The sequence below is a fragment of the Peromyscus eremicus genome, chromosome 23 (assembly GCF_949786415.1).
Source record: "Peromyscus eremicus chromosome 23, PerEre_H2_v1, whole genome shotgun sequence".
NCBI lineage: Eukaryota > Metazoa > Chordata > Mammalia > Rodentia > Cricetidae > Peromyscus > Peromyscus eremicus.
This window is the reverse complement of record NC_081438.1, coordinates 37,551,863-37,578,085: the sequence shown is the minus strand read 5'-3', so window position 1 is coordinate 37,578,085 and position 26,223 is coordinate 37,551,863. Positions and strand designations below refer to the sequence as shown.

The following is a 26,223-nucleotide window of genomic DNA, read 5'->3' as shown; positions in this document are numbered from 1 at the left end:
GCTAGTTAACAGGTTACTAACCTTGCTTTGGTTTTAGAAAATTTTAATGACTTAAAGTGTATCAGCTAGGCCATACAATCTCTTCATATCCATCAACCCACAGATACAGAAAGAAACCAAGAATCACTTTCAAAAAATTTCTAATAAAAATTATTTTTACCTGTAAATTGTTTTCTGTGACTCTGTTCCACCAAACCATATTGATGGGTACTCCTGATTTACACCTGTCAGCAAGGCAGCCAATAGGGTTCTTTGCTTTTCGTGCCTTTGATCCCATCGGAACTAGCCTCTCCTCCAGCATCCCCAGGCGACACTTCCTTGGCTAGGAGAAAGAAGGAAAGAAACCGAGCCACTCCTAACATCCCCACACTAATCTAAACTAATATAATGAAAATACAGGAGATGTTAGAAAGGTGGGATAGGAAACAAGTAAAATCTCTAAGAATCTTGTTCATAACCACCCACAATCCCCCACCCGACCAGACCTCTCTAAGATCCACAGTACTCATGGGCTCAATAATGTTACATAAATAACCAATGTTGTAGAGAATTATAATCTGGTATTATAACTTTATAGCTAGAAATTACCTTAGCAAGGTGAATGCTTTATACAACTTCCCAATGAACTTACCTATTCTCAATTCAATATGGAAGCAAATGTTTTCGGGGGCACAAGAGATTGAAAAAAATTCTCAATTCTTATCTTCTTCAGCAACTCATCTCACTATCTCATTTCCTACTGAGAACTACTCAAACTGAAGGAAGCAACTGATTGCTAAGGGATGGCTTTTTATAAATTATTTTAATTCTGTGCATGATAGGCTGGAATACGACAGTTACTCTAACACAGGCAAAGTAAGGTACTCAAAGAACAGAAATAAATATAGCCTAAAGTTTTTAAAAGTAAACAGCACAATAACATAAACTTCACTGGTCTTTTAAACTGCAGTAACCTGAGCAGACAAATAGCTAGTAAATTACACAACAAATTAGCAAATTCATTTGTTAAAATACTAATAAAGTTAGGAAGCCATCCTCACAGCAGCAGGCAGGGCTGTGTAAGAACAATGTGATGGTGGTGCTCGCCATCGTCCCTTAATTACAGTACCTTAAAGGTAGTATATGTATATACACACACATATACATGTATGTCCATGTGTGTCTCCTTCAGGAAATAAACTTATAGATGCTTGACTGCAGCTGGGATGTAAAATAAATGAATAAACTTAATTAATTAAAAAAGCTGAAGTAAGATCCACACTTACTTATTGCTATACCCTGAGATGTAGTAAGAGTACTAAAAATTATTAGAGTACAACATCAAGATTTTTCTTTGAAATCTAGTATAAAGAGAACAAGCCGGGCGGTGGTGGCACACGCCTTTAATCCCAGCACTCTGGAGGCAGAGCCAGGCGGATCTCTGTGAGTTCAAGGCCAGCCTGGGCTACAGAGTGAGTTCCAGGAAAGGCGCAAAGCTACACAGAGAAACCCTGTCTCGAAAAACCAAAAAAAAAAAAGAGAGAGAGAGAGAGAGAGAGAGAGAGAACAGCACATTTTGCTGTGCGTGGTGGTGAAAAAGCCTGTAATCCCAGCATTTGAGAAGCTGAACTAGGAATATCCTAAATCTTGAACCAGCCCAAACTACATAGCAAGACTGACCTTAAAAGGAGGTTTGAAGCCGGGCGTGGTAGTACACACCTTTAATCCCAGCACTTGGGAGGCAGAGGCAGGCGGATCTTTGTGAGTTCGAGGCCAGCCTGGTCTACAGAGCGAGATCCAGGAAAGGCGCAAAGCTACACAGAGAAACTGTCTCGGAAAAAAAAACAAAAAAGAAAAAAAAAGAAAAATTAAACTATATAACATAGTTCTCCTCTCCTTAAGAGGCCTATACTGATATTGTCTTTAAGGAGAATGAAAGATAATTAAACTTGAATCGAGAAGAGACTCCATTACCTACCTACCCACTAATCTGAACATGTAAGACATTCAGGAAGCTAAAGCAAGGCCAGTTCTATGCAGCCCGGGGCTCACAGAGTCTCCCTGCAAGTCTAAATCAGAAAGAAGGTCTCTGCACAAGAATACATGCTTGAGGCTCATACTACAATCACATTTTAAGTGGAACAATTTTAAAGCAAGTTATTAGCAACATAACTCCTTAGAAAAAGTTAAGATTAAACTCACACATTTTTGTGTTCAAGTGAGTAACTGTAAGGTTTTGATATATAGTAAGAATAACAACCTTAATTAAGCATTTACTATGTAAAAATTTTGTGCTTTAGAAAATTCCTGGCTGAGCCGGGCAGTGGTGGCGCACGCCTTTAATCCCAGCACTCGGGAGGCAGAGCCAGGCGGATCTCTGTGAGTTCGAGGCCAGCCTGGACTACCAAGTGAGTTCCAGGAAAGGCGCAAAGCTACAGAGAAACCCTGTCTCGAAAAACCAAAAAAAAAAAAAAAAAAAAAAAAAAAAAAAGAAAATTCCTGGCTGTAAAATCTTCTACCTCTATCACAAATGTTAAAATATCAAAGGCCAATTACAATCATAATGGGGTGGGAAGAGATGGCTCAGTAGTTAAGAGCACTGGCTGCTTTTCCAAAAAAATCTAGGTTCCGTTCTCAGCATCCACAACTATATGTAGCTAGTTCCAGGGTATCTGATCCCTTCTGGGCTCCACAGGCACCACACATACATGGTGCAGACATACATGCAGGCAGAACACTCATACACATAAGCAAAAAAAATTTAAATTAAAATCACAACTGGCTAAAACACTTACAGACAAAGATACTTCAATTCTAGTCATATACTGAAATACAAAATATATATATATATGTATATTACTTTAAATGGTCTACAGCAATTCAGACTTGTCACAAGTTCATTTTGTTTTTGACTCAGTTATAACAGTCAATGCAATTTCTCTTTCATATAATAGTAATATAGAAAACACTGTAATAGATTACCTTTCCTCCCAAGAGTTCTATTAGAATTGTCTCTTGGAGCCAGGCTGTGATGGCGCACGCCTTTAATCCCAGCACTCGGGGAGGCAGAGGCAGGTGGGTCTCTCTTGAGTTCTCGGCCAGTCTTGTCTACAAAGTGAGTTCTAGGACAGGCTCCAAAGCTACACAGAGAAACCCTGTCTCAAACAAACAAACAAACAAACAAAATAACTGTCTCTTGGTTTTCCAAACAATTCTTACTCCTTTCCCTTTATTCTATACCCAGTGACTGCAACTAATGAGATCTCTGAGGCTGAACAGGAACAGACACAAACTCTTCAATAAGCAGCCAACAAGCTGCATGGTCCTGCAGGACACTGAAAGACCTAACGTAGCGGCATCATTTATGTTAGTTAACAGGAGCAGCTGGGTGTGGTGGTACATGCCTTTACTCCCAGCACTTGGGAGGCCCTATCTTGAAAAAAAAAGAAAAAAAATTAAAAACAAAGTAACAGAAACAACAGGATACAAATTCACAATGCAAAATGACATTCAAAAAAGAAATGGCAGCAACAGGAAGCATGAAGTTATAGCAAAAAAAAAAAAAAAAAAAAAAAGGGGGTATACAGAAAAACAAAGAGGATTCCATAGACAAGTCTCACTGCACAGAACAAAAAATACAGGAATGTCTCACCTGGGAGCTAATTTCTAAGTCAGCTGGGCTATTTCAAGAAAAAAAAATTTCCACCAGAGCATCTGAGGAAAGACTGTATCAGGAACTATTGTAGGTGCTTAGAATACACTGACATGCATGCACCTTTCCCTGGAACAGAAGTAATAGTCTAGGAGGCTCTAGAGACACGAAGGGCAAGTGTAACTCACTGACAGTAATGCACACAGAACTGAGGTACCCAGAGAGCAGGCAAAGGCACTTCACCAGGGATGCAAGTGCCTGAGCAGACTTTAAGGCAGAGTAAGCACGCCAAAGCAGAAAAAAATGAGGGGAAGTGGGGAGAGAGAGAGATGGGAGTGTAGGCTGGCTAAGACTGTTTCTCAAGGGGGAGATGGGGGCTAGGGAAAATGCACCTAGATTGAAGCATGGTGGCACAGAGTTCACACACCACTAGGTCACTAGAGGGTTGAGCTAAAGAGACTGCTTTCAAGCTTCATCCTTGTAACAAAACATTTATTCTATCAACCTATGGTAACGAATTTGCACCTCATTTTGCAAAAGGGAATAGTTAAGAAAAGAGTTGACAGGAACGGATACATTTCAAAAAGGATTCTACAGCAATCTGGAGGAAGTGTAGATATGAAACTGGAAGCCAGGGACTATAAATGAGTGGACTCTGGCAGAGAGGTCTAGGTCAAGCTTTCTCAAATTCAGCACTGTACACTGGATAGATCTTTTTAATGGGGTGCCCCAAGTCCTACAAGAGGATGATTAGCTGCACCGGTCTTCCCCACTACTCCCCACAGCAGCCCTGTCATCACAGCAGCAACACAAAGCTGTCTTCAAGTGGTGCTAAATGCCCTCTCCCCGCAGGACGTCACCGTCTCTCCCTAAGAACCAAGCAGAGAACAGGAGCAAATGGAATCAATTCAGAGTGCAAAACAACCAGTAGTTGAGACAGAAAGAGGAAAGATAATCAAATGGATGAGGAGGAAGGAGGAAACAAAATGTTATGTGAAATGACTATGTACATACTTTTCTGAGTTCTCCTTCAGCACAAGCCATACAAAGCCCTTCTCTCCTTCCCCTTAGCTTCTAAAATCCTAACTTAGCAAGCACTGGAATTTGCAGTGATCAAAAAAACAAAAACAAAACCAGTCAATACTTGTGCTGCCCGAGCAGTCCCGTCTTCGTAATCATCATGAAATGGGGCACTGGAGCTCTAACCCCCACTGCCCTCCCCTCCCGGCAAGCCGACACCACAGCAGAGTCCTGCTCTTCTTCCCCTGCTCCCTCTCTAATCCATATCTAGTTTTTAATCTGGAATCTTAACATTTCCTATAAAAATAACTGGTTTTTATAGTTCACAAAACTTAAATTAACACTACGAAGTCAGTAAGACAATAGTAGCTGAACACTCTTTTACTTTTTGTCCGGATTTAGTTTTAAAGGGGTCTTGAGCCAGTGTTTTCAAGGGGAAAAGGTTGAAAACTATTCTAGAGTAGAAGTGTGATGAACATGGAGCTTTGGTAGAATCTTGTTACAGGTTGGAATGTAGCTCAGTGGTATCACAACTTGCCTAGCATTCCCAAGGCTCTGGGTATCCATTCCCATCACCACAAGAGACAGTTTGTAAAAAATTTATTCTGACTCAGTCAACCAAGAGTGAGGCTGACCCCATTTCTACAAATTACCCCAAAGCGCCAGGCACTGCTCATCTACAGACCACACTTGAAAGGGTCAAAGGTTCTCAAGAGTCAAGACCTAGATGAGAAACCACTAGTGATGCAAACGAACAGGAGACACCCTCAAAACCGAAAAGCTTTACAGCTTCCTGCTATTTTGAACCCTGACTTCAAATTCACAGTCTTCAAAGCTACTCCTGAGAGCACTGCCCCACCTTTTACAAAATCCTTTAAGGAGTCGGCCTATGAAAGAGCGAGCTGGCCTGTGACTTAGGACTGGAGGACATCCTCTAATCCCTATCAAGGCAGCTAAGTCTCTAGACTCATGTACTTTTGTGCTGTTTAGGGTTGAGATTTTGGGAGATAGGGTGCTGCTTTTGAGGCAGGGTCTGTGTAGCCTGGACTGGCTCTGAACTCATTGTGTAGCTGAGGGCAACCTTGAACTCCTGACCCTCCTGCTGCGCGGTCAAACCTCAAAACAAATTTCATTCACTCACTCAAGATTTCAGTTATCAGCCTTTCTGTCCTTAGGAATAAATGATCAGTATGAGCTGTTCTTTTTTCAAGAACACTTAAATCTAGAAGGAATGGTGCAAAATAGTCTACCTGTCTAGACGAACACTAGCAACTAACAGGCCAGTGCTCACTGCACTGAGTCTTTGGTGACTACAAAGCAACCCCAAAGCACTGCACTCATGACAGACCAGATGACATCCCTGATGACAGACCACAGACAACAAGATGCTATCCCCAAGTGTTTCCCTTGAATATCAAATTCATAAGCAAGGACTTCCATTATCTGCACTGGGAAACAATGATCAAAACAGCATATGCTCCAAAAAGTAAGAAGTCACAAACACATAGGAAAATTTTATTTATATTTAGATATCTAGATATCTAGATATCTCTATATCTATATATCCCTTCAGTTGATTGTCTTCTGCAGTTAACAATCGAGTGTGAAGTCCATCGACCAGAAGCCTCTGGCTGGAGTTTACTCTACACTTATTTCCAAATAAGCATGCTTTTCTTCCATAACCTCCTCTAACTCCAGAAGGTCATCCCTTGGGTAACTCAATGTCCTGACTATTTCAATATATCTTTACTTATAGAAAATAAACCATTACAATTCCATTCATAATCAGTAATTAAATTCATTGGAGTACAAACAGGCTGCTATAACTGATTAAAGCCATCTGAATTTTTTTTTCCTTTTCTATTTTTTGGGACAGTTTTGCTACATGGCCCTTGGGTGGCCTAGAACTCTCTAAGTAGACCACACTGGCTTCCAACTTGAGGCAACTCGCCTGCCTCTGCCTTTGGGATACTGGGATTCTATATCAGCATGAGGCACATATCTGAGGTCATGGGTTTCAACACACCTATCTCTTTATTGTGCTGGATCACAATCAGGGCAGGTGCTCAGGCTTTTTAAAGCAAGCAGTTTACACAGTGAGTCATCTCCTCAGAACCTTGTTTTGTTTTGTGTGAGGAAACCCAAGCTAGCCTAGAATTCCTGATTCTCCTCAGTCCTCCTCTTGAGTATGAACCACCATATCTAGTTTACTCAGTGCTGGGGATCAGAGCAAACCCAAGCATCATGCATGCGAGGCAAGCACTCTACCAACCCAGCTACTTCCCCTGCCCAACTTTTTTAAAATTTAATGTGTATGTTATGCTTGCTTAGCTGAATGTTTAAAAGAAGCAGAGTATCTTCAAAACTACTCTACGATTTGAAATAAGAAGTAATGAAAAATAATCCTGCTACACACTCAGAAACAGATTAAGTTTTTAAACTGCAGAATCATAAGCTATAAAAGACTGTAATAACTACCTGACAAGCACATGTCACTATGCCAAACATTTTACATCCATTAATGCGTTTAATATACACAATTTTATGAAGCTAATGTCCATCATTATATCAACTTTATGGATTCGAAACAAATCTTAAATCTTATAATTTTCCTACACTCTCACCACTAACAAGGTCAGGTTCCAAAACCTGTTCTCTTAATTACAGTACCCTGTCTTCAAAAAGACCTACTTCACATCTTAAAGTATCACAAACTTAGTGTCATTTAGCTAAATCTGAACCAATCTCTCTTAATCTTACCAGTGGGAAGGAATCTGTAAGAAACAATGAGAGATGATAGTCAAAAAAATAAAACCTAAAATATTAACTCTCCCTTTTCAAAAATACAAGAAAAAAAATTAAGAAATTCCATTATCAGGTTAGTGAACACAACATGGGTTGACTAGAATCATCTTTACTAACTCATTCCCTCACACCTACATCCTTGGAAAACAGGTAGACATCACTAACAAGGTCCATTCTTGGTAACAACAGTTATACTCTGTAAATTCAATGACCACAGTAGGGTATAGAAAAGTCAAGCAGATGTCACAATGATCTACTAGGCTCTAAGGTCCAAGGTAAAAATCACTCTGTATTTACTAAACTACTGTTTTTCTGTTTTAAAAAAAAAAAAAAACTAACTCAAAAATCTCTACAATTTTAAGACTGGATGATAAGTAAAGTCAACAGTGTGTAAAAAGGCATAAATTTCAATTCACTTGTTTGGCTATAATGTATAAATTCCACACTATCACATACATTTAAACAACCTCCAAAACAAAATGTTATGCCAGCTTTTCAAATCAATCAAAAGACAAAATAATCTTGCAATCTTGGATTTGAAGAAATCTTTCTTAGAACCAGGCGTAGTGCTGTACACCTTTAGTCCCAACAGTCGGGAGGCAGAGGTAGGTGGATCAAGACCAGCCTGGTCTAAGTAAGTTCCAAGACAGTCAGAGCTATGTAGAAACCCTGCCCCCACCCCCAAGAAATAAAGAAAAAGAAAATCTTTCTTAGTTCAATACAAATGCTCACTGTACAACCAATTGAAAAAAAGCGTTCATTAAAAAATAGAAAACACTTTATCACCAGGAAGCTTTGTAATAGAGACAGAAGACAGTTGGATGTTCTCAAGAGAATAGAGACAGAAGACCCAAACCGGGTTCAAATGAAGAAATAAACAGAGAGAACACAGCCAGTGTTCTCTCAAAGTAACCCAGAAGATTCTTCCACCACCCACACTGCATCACAAACAAACCACAGCAGACCCCCCCCCCAACCCCCCTGGGTCCCACTGCTCTCATCCTGACCCAAAGCAGAACAAAAATTCCAGAAATATTGGTGTGTCAGGAATTTAACTCAATATTAAAGCCTTAAAAAAATGGACAAAAATGAACATTACCCCACTTTAGGACTGAAACACACTAAAGTGAGCCAAAGACTTGTAAATAGTAGGTGCCTAAGGAAGTTTTTATTCTGGGACAGGGAGAACGAATTTAAGTGAGCAGGTGAATAAAATGACGGGCAGACCATCAGCCCGAGAGAGACCAAAGGGAATCCAAGAATGTCAACCAGACTGCTCAGGTGCCAGACTTACACCAACCACATGTGGTGGTCCTGTGCAGAGTGGCAAGAACCCCAGCAGAGCCTCAAACCCTCATTCACACTTGTGCTCTCCTACATCCAACTGTGGTAAGAGATTTTGTTTTCAAAGGATTTGGGACCCAAGTTTTATTGCTTGTCTGGATCATACCTATGATTCAGTGACTCCGTGCTAGTAACCAACTTCAATTGTACCCACCTTGCTGCTAAGGCTGCCTTGTGTGTTAATCTCCAATCTCTAGCCTCCAATCTCTAGCATATTGACTCTCATTTTTAACAAAACTCCAAAGTCATAGGTAGCATTTTACAGGGATTTAACTTTTCCATAGAAAGTTAGAATTTAATTCTTCCAACATCTATCTTGCCCAAAATTAATTACATAAATTTCTTATTATAACCTTTTTGATCTATATACATTCTTCATAAGGAAAACGAAAGTGAAAAACATCAATGCTTCTCAAGCATAAATATAGAAATCATTTTAAATCATTTCTTGTATAGCATGGTTCTGATCTGTATGAAATTCAAAACCGAATTACAAGAAAAATAACTATATTTGATGCCCCAGCCTTATCAGCTCTACAGGTGTTTCTAGACTCTGCGAAGCTGGTTCTGGTCCCTGTGGCTCTATTGTAATGACCAAAGGCATATATATGTTCAGCTATGGAATTGTTCAGGAATCTTCTCACATATCTGATGACAACTAGAAACCTTTTTATACTATTTTCCATACTATATTTTACTTCAGTAAGCCCATAAACGCTAAGATGCTCAGGTCCAGTCTCTTAGTTCATCTGTGAAGGACAGGAGGAATTTAATAAGACTCCTTCCTAATCGGGGTAGATCCTGCCTAGACGGTTTAGCGTCTCTAACAGTCTTTGCTAGCAAACATTTTTCCTCATGTGTTCTTGTGGATCTAGAAAACTCACTGCTACTTTGCAATCAACAAATATTTAAGCTGGCACTCATTAATCTGTTCACATATAGCAAAAACACATGACTGTTGGGATCGACCCACCTGGGATTTTTGGGAAGTTACTTACCTTACAGGCTATGATATGGTAGTGAATGACCTACTACCTAATCTCTGGCATTATTTTGAAGCATCAAAAAGTAATCATACTACCCTGATTAAATAAGCATTCAATTTAATTAAATAACTAAACATAATTTTTATTTCCACAAAAATTACATCAAGAAACAAACATGAATTACAACCAAAAGAAAAAAAAAAGGTAGTCCCCATGACTGCCAGCACACCATGCATTACTCCCACTGTCAAAAACTTCCTAAAACAAGGATTTTTTTCAACTTTCTGAGCAACCATTAGCATTTAAAAACACAACAAATACCCACAGAAATAGCACATACTAGCTCGATCTACTGGATGAAGCCCACGTGTCCCTCCACCACACATTCTGTTAACTGTCAACAGCAGCAATGGGGACTCTGCAGTTAGAGACTAACGCTTTCAATTATAGACAGGGCAGTTTTTCAGAAATAAAGGACAACACAACACCTGTTTAGGATATGTCTATCATTTCATGAATGGGAAGGTTATAATCTAGAATGAAGGCACAAGGTCACAGGGTTAGAAATCCAGGGACCTCCAGAGTCATAGGAAAGTGTTTCCTTGTATTATTTTTCTGCTTCTATTAAACTATATTCTAATACTGAAGGCCAGGCAGGGTAGCTCAAATCTGTGATTCTAGGTCTCAGGAGGCATAAGGAGGGTCACTGCAAGTCTGAGGCCAGTCTGGGCTACAAAGCACTGCAATCACATACTAATATTTCCTTTTATTGTTTTCTTCTATGAAAAAAGAACACGTGCTGTATTTTCCTCTTAAAATCCCCATTTACTTTTACTACTTTTCAAATTGCTCTAAATGGTATACTTCAACTCTTTGTTTAAACGTGGGTAGTTAGTCAACTTTCACAGGGATGCTTTTAAATGCTCAACTACCATTCTAGTTCTACTCTCTACTCAGGGATCAGAAACTGCACTTACTCCAGCTAATTCTTCTGAACTAGGAGAAAGCCATTAGAAGGACCAGTAAGCCGAAGGGAAGTTTTCTTTGTCTCTAAAGAGCTCTGGATAACGTGTGCCACAGTGAGCCTCAGTGCTGTCTGTCACTACTGCCGACAGGTCTGCTGGTGTCCACCTCTACCCCTTCTCACCAACCCAGGAAAAGTGTGTGAAGTAAAACTAACCTTATTCTTGACGAAAACCAGTAAGAGAGCTATAAAAATCAAGCCCAAAGATTGTATCTATCAGGCATAGCTGTTAAAAGCATTTCCAGTCACCTTCTTGCTCTAATCCAAGTCTTAAGATGGAAACAACATCACATGCACCAAGTGCTCTTATGATTACATGCCGAGTCCTGAAAATGTTGGTTCTGCTTTGAAAACACCCAGTCTCGTCAAGTGTTGTAAGTAACTTATTGAGGTGTGACTAAATGGCAGTGTTACACATATTTCACACGTATGATTCATTAAGCTTAGTCATGAAGCCATCACCACCACAGTCATTGTGAACTTCATGCCACACTCCCCTCTGTTCAGATACCTCTGTTCAAACTCCTCTTCAGTTCATTTTTTCTAAAGTTAGTATTTAACTTGGGGCCTTCCTCCCATTACTTAGAAAACAAGAGTGTTTTAAACTTCACAGTAACATTCATCAAGATGCACAGGGTCCTCTATCTTTTGGTTTGTTTGTTTTGTTTTTTTGAGACAGGGTTTCTCTGTGTAGCCTTTGGAGCCTGTCCTTGATCTCGCTCTGCAGACCAGGCTGTCCTCGAACTCACAGAGATCCACCCACCTCAGCCTCCCAGTGCTGGGATTAAAGGCGTGCGCCACCACCGCCCGGCAAGTTCCTGTATCTTTAGCTACTATTTGTCCTAACCAAATGACCAGCTTCTCTAAGGAACTATTCACATCAGCATGGCTCTCACTAAGACCCAAAGGCACCAAACCATTCATTTCAACTTGTCACAAAATCCATATAAAATTCTACAACGGTCTATAAACCTCAATTCTAAATTATATCAAATTAAATCAAATTTATAAAATGAACAGATGTTAAGGGTTAAGCATGGTGGTACATACTTGTAATTCTAACAACTGGGAAACTGAAGCAAGAGTGTTATGAATTCAAGGCCAGCCTGAGCTACTTAGTAAAACTGTGTTGTCACTACCGCCAGAAAAAAAGCAACAACAAACAAACCCACAGAGTTTTAATTAAAATTTAGTTTTAAATAGTTGGGTCAATTATGAAAAGTTGTAAATCTTAAGTTTGTTTTGTAATGAGTATAAAATATGAAAAACCTTTTAAAATGTAGTCTCAACTCAAAAAATAAAGCTAAAATATGGTTAAAATGCCTACGCTGGGTTATATTAACAGCAACAGAATTTAATTAGAAAAAGAAAAAAAGCAAGCAGAAGGATTTTATCCCTTTGCATAAAATTTTTTCATCCCGTGCATACAGATCAAATACAATTCCACATGTAAAAGATAAGGTGTCAGACATGGTATTGCATGCCTACAGTCCCAGCACTGGGGGGGCTGAGGCAGGAGAACCATCACAAATACAACAGGCCAGCCTGGGCTATTTAAGATCCCAACTCAAAAAGCCAAAAGCAATGAGAGAAAGCAAGGAGATAAGGAAAAACTTAATTAAACGCAAGAAGAGCACTCGGCCCACACAAGTTCTCCTTCCCACTTAAACTGCATTTAGTTGTGCTGGAATTTCAGTGTTCACCTACCTTCCTTCTCTGGGAGAGGCTGAGGGCACCGAAGTCATTAAACAAGGATGAAGCAGGTGAAGTCAGAGGATCTGGAAGGCAAGTCACACAGGTTTCCAACAACTCAGGGAACAAGCAAGGCTGACCCTTGTCAACCCGGCAGTACCACGACAGCAGCAAGCGCAGAGCTCACGCACCCGCACGTGCAATGCACGAGACACAAACTGAGAACTACTTCATTCACCCTATACTGCTGTCTACCAAGTCAAGTATGTGTCTCTATGTAAAAATGCACCTGCTCGATTAAAACAAAAGGAAAATGGAAAAGAGGTAGGTTGTGAAGGAAGTCTAGTTATAGTCAACACTTGTGCTAAGACTAAGTCTTGGGGATAAAGGAGTCAGGACCAGGGAGATCCAGGCTCAGATTAGATTAAACACTGAGGCCTTCAAATCTTCTACTCTACAGACTAATCCATAGTTCTACATTATCAAGAGACTTCTGACATTCTTGACGAAAATACTAAATGTTTCAAAATACAAACAGAGTCCGAAGGTTTTACAGGTTCAAAGTGTCATTACTCTTCAAACATTACAACTCTTGAATTGTTTCCCACTTTACACATCAGAAGTTTTCAGGAGACAGACAACACATGTAACTTTAGTAATTCACCTGTAGTAAATGCCCTCCCTTAAAAGGAGCTCTAAAATTCCTTAAAACATAGTACAGAGATTTTTGCTTAATTTCTCTGCATTCTTCTAGCTGGTGCTTTGTAGTGGAAGTTCACTGGTCTTAAAATGATTTAATATGGGGCTGGAGAGATGGCTCAGTGGTTAAGAGCACCGACTGCTCTTTCAGAGGTCCTGAGTTCAATTCCCAGCAACCACATGGTGGCTCACAACCACTTGTAATGAGATCTGGTGCGCTCCTCTGGCCTGCAGGGACACATGCAGGCAGAATACTGTATACATAATATAAAAAAAAAAAATGATTTAATATGAAATAAGTTATAATGCATAAAGAAAAATGCTAATAAGTAGCAAGACAAGATATTTTTATATATTAAATAAATTTAAGGCATTCAAAGGGTGTAACTTATTATGTATCATTTTGTCACTTTGTATAACATTTAAACAATATGGGAATACTAAAATATATAATGTTACAAAATAGTTTTGAACATTAAGTCTAACGTTAAAATGTTACTGAAATTCCTAAATAGTAATGGAAACTTTATATACATAAAATAGCACAGAAAATAAACTGCAAATTTTCCTCATCATTAGTAGTTTTTAACATTTTATATTTTATGTAGGTTATTCACACACGCGCACGCGCACACACACACACACACACACTTTACCATGGAACACTTCTTAAAATAAAATACAGAAAAAATCTGGAACTATTAAATAACAAGTTATTTAAATGCTCATAGTTTTTAAAATAATTCCATTGCTAAGATTTATCCAAAACAAATGATTAGAAGTACTAACAGAAATACAAGACAAAAAAATTTTTTTTAAACTATTCACACATATAGTCCATATAGTCACACATATAGTCCACATATAGTCACACATATACTTCTTATAAAAGAGGCAAGAACAAACTATGAAAATAAGCATTAATTTAATTCATATTAATCAAGAAGTGGCATGATTAGAATGTTTAATGTAATCTTAATTATTCTATTTATTAATATAAAAAGAAAAATGGGTGACTCAAAATCTTATTCTTGATAAAATTTACTTTCTAATTAGTACATGTTCTTAATTTCTAAAATTTCTACTATGATCATACTGCTTTTAGAATTACACACATAGGCATACACACACACAGTATCAGATCTTACCATGGCCTGCATATGGCTTGGCACTGTCATTTAGAAGACTTGGGGAGCTGCTACTACTAGTCATTCTCTGAAAAATAAAACATGCACATGTGGCCATTGAGAAATACAGAATTAAAAGCATCCAACAGTAAGACTGACTGGTCCAGCCTGTACCTTCCTCTTCCTTTTTAATGATGCAGAAACTGTGCAAGAAGCCAAATGATCTTTCACATCACCAACAAGCCCATCTTCCCTCCTACACACGCTACTATTACTGCTTAGATTACAACTCCCTGCATACAGACTCCCAGTAAGCACATCAAATGCTTTCATAGCCAAGTCTTTTAAAGACAGGCCTATTACAATTCTGTAACTTACTAGCAAGGGCAAGACAACTTCCTCACCCATAAGATATAAATTCCAATACTCATCCAAGAAGGTGGAAAGTAACTATATGAAGTCAGTACATGGTCTAACATCTCTCGATTTGTATTATCCTTAAGATACCTTTAAAAGCTAGTACAAGTAGACTATTTTCTGTTTGCCAAACAGATCCTCTGCTTTTCTTATCTACCCCAATGCCTCTATGTCTATCCTAGAAGGACTTTGAAACCAGCAAGTCATATATATGAAGCTAACTCAGTCTCTGAAAAAGTAATCTAATTAGACTTTCTCGACTCTAATCTAAACCCCTGTAATCCCAAACTTACTTAAGTCACTCGGCTTCTTACTCATTATTACTCGGCTTCTCTACATTATTAAAAAAGGAAGCAGGAAGGCAAGTTCTTAAGACAACTTTAACATAAAATTATATATATGACAGGCATGTAATACACATGGTATTACATGCTTGTCATAGAACTTGAGGGCAGTTGTGAGGTGATCAGGAGTTCAAGGTCTACGCAGGAAATTTTTGACTAGCCAGAGCCACATGAGCTCTTATCTCAAAATAACTATACATTAATAAGAAATTCAGGAGTGGGTACAAAGTTCAGTGGCTAAGCTCTTGCTCAGCAAGAACGAGGATGTGAAACTGAATCACCCCACCCATGTAAAAAAGCTTACTGTAGCCCCAGCATTGTGGGATGGAGACAGGTGGCTCCTGGATGCTCTGGCTGGCCAGCCTAACCAAAACAACCAGCTTCTAGTTCAGTGAGAGATTGTCTCAATGCAGTAAGGCAAAGAGCAATAGAAGCAAACAACTGACATCCAGCTGTGGTGGCCACATGATCATGCATGGGTACACACACCTGTGCCGCACACATACACTAAACACACACAAGGGAGAGGTGACTCATGTTCATGACTGTGCATGCTTACTTAAATGCTTATTAACCTATAAGGAACATTAGCAACAATGAAACATTAGCTTTTAATAATTAAGTTAAAACTCATTCAAAAAGTACTGACTTCTTAAAGTCAGTCCAGCACCAAATGGAAACCAAACAACCAGTGTTTTAGCATCCTATTACAATCATGGGGATCAGCAGAAGCAAGGAACAGCATGGCACCACTTTCACTATTATGGCAGTTTTCCAAAGAACATCAGAAACATTTTCCAAGCTCATTCTAATTCTACAAAATTCTTCTATATCTATCTACAAAATGTCTTCAGCATTGCATACAGTTATGACAAAGAGAAAAGTCAGCTACAAAGAGCAGAATGTGTTTAAAAAAATGAAAAAGGCGGGCTGGAGAGATGGCTCAGAGGTTAAGAGCACTGTTTGTTCTTCCAAAGGTCCTGAGTTCAATTCCCAGCAACCACATGGTGGCTCACAACCATCTGTAATGAGATCTGGCACCCTCTTCTGGCCTGCAGGGATATGTGCAGACAGAACACTGTATACATAATAAATAAATAAATCTTTTAAAAAAAAAAAAAAAAAAATGAAAAAGGCAATGTTAACATGACATCACTCAAGTACCATTGGCTTCACACTGAAGAGCTGAAATGTAAATGCAGAAATGTGCAGTAGAATCCTCCTGATAGAAAGCAAGCTCAGGAAACTTACCAGCACTGCTAGCTGTCTGAGAAGGTTAACAAGATGTCTGGTGAGTGGGGATAAGAGGTTTTTTCAAAACTGATAGCATATACACGTATTTATCTACTGAAATGTATTTAAATCTGACTACCAGCATGATCAAGCTTAATACATGCAGTCCATGTGGAACAATCTCTGTCGACCCTCTGCACACTCCACTGCCATCTCTCTTCCCAAACCCTACCTTGAAAGCTCTCCTTGACTCTAACCCCACAGACAACTTCCTGAATTATCCATCTCTCACCTCTTAAAGTCTCCCCTTCTACCCAAACAGTTTAAGAATGGAAGAAGTCTCAATCCATCAGGACAATACCTGCATCAAGGGATACTTTGTTTCTACAGGGCTTCCAAATCCATTGACTCCAATAAAGCTGGTGCTGAAATAGGAATCTGTGAGACTTGTGTCAGTTAAAGCACCTCCGTCCATTCCGGGAACTGCAAGAGAAGGAAAATCCAAGTATTTACAATTATTTACAAGGACAAAACACCATTCTCTTTCTTTGTTTCTAAATAACTTTGGAAGTCCCATAGTCTGTCACTTATTTGTTTGTTTACCAGGCGATAACCCAAGATTTACTTGTCTCTAAAAAACTGTTTTAAAATGTTCATGTTGGCTACTCCCTCCCTGCCTCCAGAAATGGTTTTTGTTTTTTGTTTATTTGGGGTTTGTTTGGGTTTTTTTTTGGGGGGGGGGGTTCAAGACAGGGTTTCTCTGTGTAGCCCTGGCTGTTCCCTCTGTAGACCAGGCTGGCTTTGAACTCAGATCCTCCTGCCTCTGGGATTAAAGGCGTGCACCACCACTGCTGGACTACAAATGGTATTTTTATACTAATCACTTAATAGACACTACAGACAAGAAAAAAAAAAAAAAAAAACCTATCTTGAATTTCTAGCTTCCTAGTCAAGTTTCCTTCCTTTAATTTAGCAAAGGACTGGAGACTCCTAATCACAATCTCTGGAGTAATGTAAACAGAGCCAAGTTTGTCAAATCTGTTTCTCTTTCACAACCAATCTGAAACAGACACTCTTATACTATCTTAGAATTCAGAGAGAAACGTGAAAGCTCCAAGAGGCTACAGTACTGGAATACTGGGAGCTCTGTGCTGACTTAAGGGAGAGGTACAGAAGACAGTCAAACTAGCAAGGCCACAAGTACTGGAGTGTTTTAAACGCTATCCTCAGAACTTGGCATGCAGGACTTTTTACAATGCCTTATCTTTACACCAAGAACTTGAGCTGATCCAAGCAGCCACAGAGAAATTTATCAGCCCCCACCTACAAAATCAAACAAAATAAGTCCACAAAGCTCAGGGATATAGCTCAGTAGTACAGTGTTTGCCTAGCATGCAAGAAGCCTTGAACTCTATCCTGTGCTGCACAAACCAGGCATGTATGTATGCCTGTGTATGCCTGTAATCTCAGAACTCCACCAGGGAGGTAGAGACCTGAAGATCAGAACTCAAAGTCATCCTCTGCTACACAGTTACATTTGAGACCAGCCTGGGATACATGACACCCTGTCTGGAATGAATGAATGAATGAATGAATGAATGAATGAACAAATAGTATCACTTTAAAGAAAGCATAAAATATAATATATCAACCAAAAAGTATTAAATGAATTTTTTTTTTTTTTTTTTTTTTTTTTTTTTTTTTTTTTTTTTTTTTTTTGGTTTTTCGAGACAAGGTTTCTCTGTGTAGCTTTGCGCCTTTTCCTGGAACTCACTTGGTAGCCCAGGCTGGCCTGGAACTCACAGAGATCCGCCTGGCTCTGCCTCCCGAGTGCTGTACCCATTGAAGAATTACCATGTACTAATTTAAAATAAGTATGATTGATGGGCAGGATTTATTTAAAATATCCCTAGCATTCCAGGCCTGGTGTCACAGGCCTACAACCTCAACTATTTAGGAGGCTGAGGCAGTGGGATCAAACTCAAGGCAGAGCTCAAGGACACACTGAGCAACTCAGTGGGACCCTGGTGTCAAAATTAAAAGGTAGCAGACATGGCAGCATTCATTCAAGAGGCTAAGGCAGCCGGGTGGTGGTGGCGCACGCCTTTGATTCCAGCACTGGGGAGGCAGAGCCAGGTGGATCTCTGTGAGTTTGAGGCCAGCCTGGTCTACAGAGTGAGTTCCAGGACAGGAACCAAAACTACACAGAGAAACCTTGTCTCGAAAAACCAGAGGGGGGGGGGGGCAAAGGGAGGGGGAGAGGGAGAGGGAAAGGGAGGGGAGGGGGAGGGAGAGGGAGAGACAGAGACAAAGACAGACAGAGACTAAGGCAAGAGGCCCCTCTGGGCTACATAGTGTGTTTCCGGCCAGGGCTGTAGCATGAGACAAGAAAAACAAGCAACCAAACACTAACAAAAAAAAAGTAATAAAATCAAATAGAGGGCTGGGAACTTGGCAGTAGATAACTTGCCTAGCATGAGTGAGGCCCTTGGTTTGTTCCCTAGCATGCATGAACACTCCACAAAAACGAAACTGGACAAACTGGCAAAACGCTTATTAAAGTCTGATGCCTTGCAATCATTATACTCTCCTCTCTACTTTTATACAAGTTTAAAGTTTCCCTTTCTTTAAAGGTGGTAGACAACACTCAGGCATGGTCTGCCAAGAGTCTTCAAGGACGAATTTGTACAAAGCTGAAGAGCGACTATCAGAAGAGTAATAAACCCTCTATAAACCGTTGGATCACATCCAGGGTAGCAGCAGTATGAGCAGAGAGATGCTAGGAGAATTCCTCTCTCCTCAGAGCCAACTCACACAGTAGAAACAAGAAGCCACTTCACACAGACTGTGGCAGCATGGCAGCCCAAGACCTACTGTGAACCACGCACTCAAGAAGCTCAGACCAAGTCTCACAGGACTACACCATGAATCCTGACTTGTGGTGATACTTTATTATATTCTTTTTTTTTAAAGATTTATTTATTATGTATAGTGTTCTGCCTGCATGTACCCCTGCCTGCCAGAAGAGGGCACCAGATCTCATTACAGATGGCTGTGAGCCACCATGTGGTTGCTGGGAATTAAACTCAGGACCTCTGGTGCTCTTAACCTCTGAGCCATTTCTCCAGCTCTTACTTATATTCTTTTTTTTTTTTTTTTTTTTTTTTTTTTGGGGGGGGGGGGTTTGAGACAGGGTTTCTCTGTGTAGCTTTGCGCCTTTCCTGGGACTCACTTGGTAGTCCAGGCTGGCCTCGAACTCACAGAGTTCCGCCTGGCTCTGCCTCCCAAATGCTGGGATTAAAGGCATGCGCCACCACCACCGCCCGGCTCTTAACTTATATTCTTAAAAAATAAAGTTTGCCTGAAGATCAGAAGGCAAAGACAGCCACTAGATTAAACAGAGAGGCCAGGCAGTTGTGGCACACACCCTTATTTAATCCTAGCACTTGGGAGCTCATGCCTTTGCTATCAGTATTTGGGAAGCACACACACCATTAATCCCAGCACTGGGGAGGTTGAGACAGGAAGTGATTTGGCTGGGCAGAGAAAGGAATACAAGGCGGAGGAGACAGGAACTGAGCCCTTTCGGCTGAGGACTCAGGGGCATTCTGTCTGAGGATTCGTGGAGACAGGATCTTCATCTTCCCCTTTTGACTGAGTTGGTGAGGGGTTAAGTGGCTGTGGCTTGTTTCCTCTGATTTTTCAGCATTTACCCCAATGTCTGGCTCCAGGTTTTTATTATAAGACCAATTAGGATTCATGCAACATTGACCAACAGAATCCTGTGAGGTTACGGAGGTGGGAGGGGCTTCAGGTCAGATCTAGGCATCACTTGGAGAGCTGAAAATCCAGAGGCCACCAAAGTCTGCAGGAGAACATTCAGACTTCAAACAGCATATAGGATATTGGGAAGAGCTGCACAGAGCTGGGATGAACATGCTCAACATGAACCCTGAAGAAACTTGCCGAGGTATAACCAGCATCTGAGACTGTGAGGCAGTACCTACAGACTAGGACAGCATCCATAATCCAGACGTCCCAAGAAGACTGGGAAAGGATGGGACTGCTCACAGCAGGGCAAGTCCAACAATGACACTAGTCAGTTTTAATAACCTATCTCCACCAAACCCTCTCACCCCTACATCTTCTCCTTCGTTAACACCAATGTCAACTTATCAGGCCAGCTCACTTCTGTTCTATAGTCACCTTGTTCTTCTTACTCTTTCCTTTCTCCTCTCCCAAGAAACGAAGACTAACGATGGCACTATTTTACATTATTTGAAAGACTACCTGAACCTCTCTCTCCAGTCTGCCTTTGGCCAACACTCATCACCCACTCTCTTTGTTGCCCCTTAATTTTGTTCTATATATTTATGTATCCCTCCTCTGCTTTCTAGCAATACTAATACTGATCAATCCAATACTAATCAACTTACCATAAATTTTAATTTTCTTTTCATTTTACACAATAACTAATCATGATAGTAACAGAAGTCCTTGAGCTCATAGATAAACACTAAGGAACCATTATTATTAAACACACAGGGTTGTCCCTTCAAAGGGAGGAATGTATAAACTGTTTTCCACCCAGAAGGCTGGGAGGGGATGTAGTTAATAGCCTGGTAACCTTTGTGCTATCTGTGTGGCTCAAACCACACTGGATCCTCCCCAGACACTTATTGTGAGCTTGTCAATCTATAGTACTCATCTTTATGGAAGATGTCACACATACTTTACAAAGAGTTCTAATGTAGTCATTTCTTAAGCTTTACTGGGCACACTAGACTGAGTTATTTATCACCAGGAAATTTTTCACCAAATTGTGCTGTGCTTATTATGTGCCTAAAATAAAACTACTTGGGGTCAGACTCTTGAAGTTTGAGCCAACACCAGCTACTGAGTCTTGATGAACTGATCTACCTTCTTGCCTTTCCAAAGACTGTTACTCTGCTGGCCATGGTGGTTGCAGAGACCCCAACAACTAATACATGACTAGACAATGCTATCATTGTCCCCAAATGATTGATGCTTAAGAGTTTTTTGTTGCCGGGCGGTGGTGGCGCACACCTTTGATCCCAGCACTCGGGAGGCAGAGGCAGGCGAATCTCTGTGAGTTCGAGGCCAGCTACAGAGCCAAGATCCAGGACAGGCACCAAAACTACACAGAGAAACCCTGTTTTTTTGGGGGGAAAAAAAGAGTAATTTGTTTTCTATCAATCACCCTGTCTCACAGAGCAATACCCTTGGATGATGACTGTTGTTGCAGACAGTATTCTACTCTTAGAGGAGGACAAAGGCAGAGCCTGGTATTCTGAGCACCAGTCTAACACAATATTACTCAATATTACTACAACCTAGTGCATCATCACCATAACCTCCACCTGACCCTGAATATTATAAACAATCCCAATGGAAAAAAAAAAAAAAAAAAAAGTAACCTGCTGGGCAGTGGTGGAGTAGCCTTTAATCCCAGCACTCGGGAGACAGAGCCAGGCAGATCTCTGTGAGTTTGAGGCCAGCTTGGTCTACAGATCAAGTTCCAGGACAGACTCCAAAGCTACACAGAGAAACCCTGTCTTGAAAAACAACAACAACAACAACAACAAAAGTAACTTAAAAAATTGAAACTAACATGACTGTATACACATGTAATACCAGCATACTCAGGAAGCAGAGGCAGGCTGATTCCTGTGACTGTGAGGCCAGTCTAATCTATGTATTAAGTACTGAAACAGCCAGTATTACATAGAAAAACCCTATCTCAAAACACTTAACTGAAACTACCTCCAGATGTGCAAGTCCCAAAGCCAAAAAAGTTAAGTGTACACACACACACACACACACACACACACACACAAAATTTTAAGTTAACTACAAGAGCCAGGCAGGCCACTGCGCAAGCCTGGAGATGTGAGTTCAATATCCATGATGGAGCAAACTGACTTCCCAAAGTAGGACCTACACACACATGCACATATGTCCACATATGCCATCTTCAGGCCATGTTACGAGTGTACTCACACTCCGTAATAAAAGGATGTAGAAAATGACAATGATTAAATAATTCACGTTATCTGTGATAATGTGAAAGTTTTCTTTCAGCTGTTTCCAGATCCTAGCAGCGTTCCTAAGACTTCTAAATTAGCAAGCAATGGGGGTGCCAGGTCTACCTTTTGATCTAATATTGGATCTCTGACCCTGCTTCTTGACATAGTGCTCCAAAATCTCACATTCTAAATCTTGGTAAAATTATCACCAGCTAAGCCACTACTTTCAACTTAAAACTGTCAGCCCTACCTCGATCTCCCTCCAGGGAGGAGAAAGAGCTACTGATTGAATTAATATCCATACTCACAGGAGTCTCCATTAAAACTCCTAAATTATGGTATTTGGAACAACTACCAGGCTGGATCAGAAGAGTGGCATCCATTCCAAAGGGTCAGAAGCTTGCCTTGCCTACCTTCTCTTCTGGCTGCCAGTATGTATCCTTGATAACAGACTTGAGTTCTGTGAGCTGTACAGGAAATTCTCAATCCCAAGAAGAAAGCTGTGAGAACCCTCAATCTGTAGTGAACCGGCAGAAGAATAGATAACCTGGGGACCCGCTAACTGCAATCTCTATCTGTACTGCAGGGGGCAGAAGGTAGAGGCAACCTTGAAGAACTGTGGGGGCACAGGTAGGTGATGTCATCACACCATGTCCAAGTGGGATTGTGTGAATGTACAGGAGAGAGAACAAAAGCTGGTTATTTTCTCTTTTAGTGCAGTAACAATTTAAAATATTAAGTGGGAGGGGAATATATCTCACCACATAATGATTGTGCAAACTTACATAAGCACAGAAAGTCAGACTAAATAAATATGCCAAGATATTGACCATCTTATGTATGTGACCAAAGAGGTCATTTCTTTTTTGACTTTTCTACAGTACAGCTATTCTCACAACACTAAATGATTAAAAGAACTGAGCCGTTAGGAAGAAGCTCTTCTAATCCACCAGTCTCTGGAACATTACTCTTCAGCTTTCCCTAAGAGAAAAGAATGCAATTCTATATAGTAACACCACAATGCCATAGTCAAATTATTTTCAAATAGTGTTTTTATTCCAAATGCTTTTTACTGCAAATGGATTTAATCATTTTTTTTTTAAATTTCAAATTTGGACTGGCTCAGTGGTCAAGAGCCCTTGTTGCTCTTGCTGAGAACCCTGGGTTCAGTTCCCAGCACCTACATGGTAACTCACAACCATCCAGAACTCCAGCTCTAGGGGATCCCATTTCTCCTTCTGAACTCCTTGGATACCAGATATGCAGGTAATGCATAAACATACATGTAGGCAAAATACTCAAAAAAATAAAAATACATCTAAAAGATATTTTTATATTTTAATTTCAATTTTCTCTTCAATATAACAGTGGTTTTTTGTTTGTTTGTTTTTTGTTGTTTTTGTTTTTGTTTTTGTTTTTGTTTTGAGACAGGGTCTCTCTGTGTAGCTTTGCACCTGTCCTGCAACTCGCTTTGGAGACCAGGCTGGCCTCGAACTCACAGGATCCACCTGGCTCTGCCTCCCGAGTGCTGGAGTGCTGGGATTAAAGGCATGCCCCACCACGGCCAGCCAGAACAGTTTTTAAAAACTTAACACCAAAATTCACATCTCAAGTATTTATATGCTTACATTTGCATTTTCATGTTTTAGAACATTACAGTTTAGAGATGAAAAGAAAGTGAATTCACACTTCAAGAGCAGTTAGGGGAAAAGCACTAATCCATGATACATTATTCTACCCTACACAGATTATGAAAATACTAACATTTTAAACTTAAGACAAAACAATCCTACCTCAAGGAGTTATCAGTGCTATTTTAAATTTTAAATTAAAGGTAATAAATGTTACTGACCAGATAATCAAGATCTTTTCACTCCTTCAACCCTAGTTTGACAGTCAATTCTAAGTAAATAATTTGCAATCCATTTAAATAAAGCTTTCTGTCTCTTCAAAAGCCCCAGTGCCATCTCTGTTATTACTCCTCTGCATGCAGCACTGTGAACGTACCAGTAAATTCACATACTAAAGTCTCATCTACATGTCTCTAACAGCATGGAGCAGTCAGGAGGTCTGGCTGAGATGGTGGTTAGAAACCAGGTCTCTATAGGGAGAGCACCCACACAGAATGTCCAAGGAGCTGCTCCTTCTGTACGTAACTGTTCATCAGCTCATCGTTTGGGACTTAAGCTCTTACACTAGGCCCCAAAGACCAGGCTAATATCCAAAACAGGGCCACTCCTGCTAACAGAAGCTCTGGACATCAAGTAAAACTAACCTGTTCATTTCCAAGAACTCAGGACAGGAAAAAGCTGCATGTCCCAATCAGCCCAATTTCAGTGGAGGGAGTAGGTTACATCCAACACCCTCTTCTGGCCTCCGCAATACCCACACACAGACACATGAATAAAAATAATAATCTTAAAAAGAAATATGAGGCCGGGCGGTGGTGGCGCACGCCTTTAATCCCAGCACTCGGGAGGCAGAGCCAGGCGGATCTCTGTGAGTTCGAGGCCAGCCTGGGCTACCAAGTGAGTTCCAGGAGAGGCGCAAAACTATACAGAGAAACCCTGTCTCGAAAAACCAAAAAAAAAAAAAAAAAAAAAAAAAAGAAAGAAAGAAAGAAATATGAGCAACAGAGGCTATTCTGCTGAAGTCTTAAGATGTAAATGTGAAGTCGGATGGTGGTGGCGAACGCCTTTACCCCCAGTGCTTGGGAGCCAAAAGCAGGAGGATCTCAGTGAATTCGAGGCCAGCCTGGTCTACAAAGCAAGTTCCAAAGCCAGAGGTGTTACACAGAGAAACCCTGTCTCAAAAAACTAAAAGATGGAAATGTGAAACAAGATACAGGAAAGGGGAGAGAAGAACCTCTTTATAAAGTGGCAAAGATGCACTACACCTGTGGTCCCAGCACCCAGAGGGCTGCAAGTTCCAGGCCAACCTGTCCTACACAGTAAGACTCTGTCTCAAAAAGCCATATAAATAAAATGACAAAAACCTGACTGAACTATGTCTGTGTCCTAGTGTTTTCTAAACTTAAGCAGAGAACTACAGTGTCTGATGGATACAAACCCTATGCACGGTGTTGAAGATGCTAGACGGTTTATCTTAACTGTTCACAGTTAATGTTTGGAAACAATCTTAAGATGGGATTTATAATCAAAAGAGAAGAATTTAGAAAAGGAAAATTCTGTATCTGACAGGTTATGAGAGTATCAAGCAACCTTCAGTGCAATCAGCTTTTGCTGAAAGAATGACCTCGAGGGCATTCTAGTTTTCTCCCCAGTCGGCCACTCCTACCACATGCCCAGACTGTCATGGTCTTGGTGACAGCTCTTTCAGGGGAGGGACCCAGAGATAACCAGGACCGCAGCTCTCCTTGGCTAGGGCCACCTCAAGTCTCTGCCCCACTGCATTCTTGTGCAGTTTTCCTTGGCTATTACTCCATCATGGCTCGAGTGAACCCAGTTGTGGCTCAGCTCCACTGGGGAAGGGACAACAGTAAACAAACCTTGGCAGCATCTGTATAGTGCTAACTAACTACAAGAGTATGTGGGTCCAGAGTTAGAGAGGCATAGGTGAGGACCTACATTTCAAAGGGCATTTGGAAAACCTTAGGGACCAGGCAGAAAACTAGACCAGAGAAGAAACTTCCACAAGAGTGGCCTACAGCAGTGCATGTTACAGTGTGATGGCAGAATCCTCAAGACCAGAACTGTACAGCCACCAGCATGGAACTTCAGCCTAAGGACAGAGAGGCAGCAAAGGTCAATGTTGCAATATGGACTTTCCCAGAGAAGCTGTGAGATCAGGTGTCTCTGCAGCCTAGAGGACTCAAGCCTCTGTCACTAAGTTGA

General features: G+C 40.5%; 1 protein-coding gene across 3 annotated transcripts in view; it reads right to left on the bottom strand.

Moving 5' to 3' along the window:
* Pan3 (poly(A) specific ribonuclease subunit PAN3) overlaps positions 1-26,223 on the bottom strand; it is a 123,886-nt gene that overhangs the window by 83,862 nt on the left and 13,801 nt on the right. For 2 of the 3 annotated variants that reach the window (XM_059249341.1, XM_059249342.1), the window contains exons 2-4: positions 16,684-16,805; positions 14,350-14,416; positions 12,518-12,588 (exon numbers count right to left, since the gene is read on the bottom strand). In XM_059249341.1, the coding sequence (XP_059105324.1) occupies positions 12,518-12,588; positions 14,350-14,416; positions 16,684-16,805 (260 nt within the window). Of the gene's footprint in view, positions 1-160; positions 323-12,517; positions 12,589-14,349; positions 14,417-16,683; positions 16,806-26,223 lie in introns of all 3 variants that reach the window. The other variant, XM_059249340.1, reaches the window with a different exon arrangement.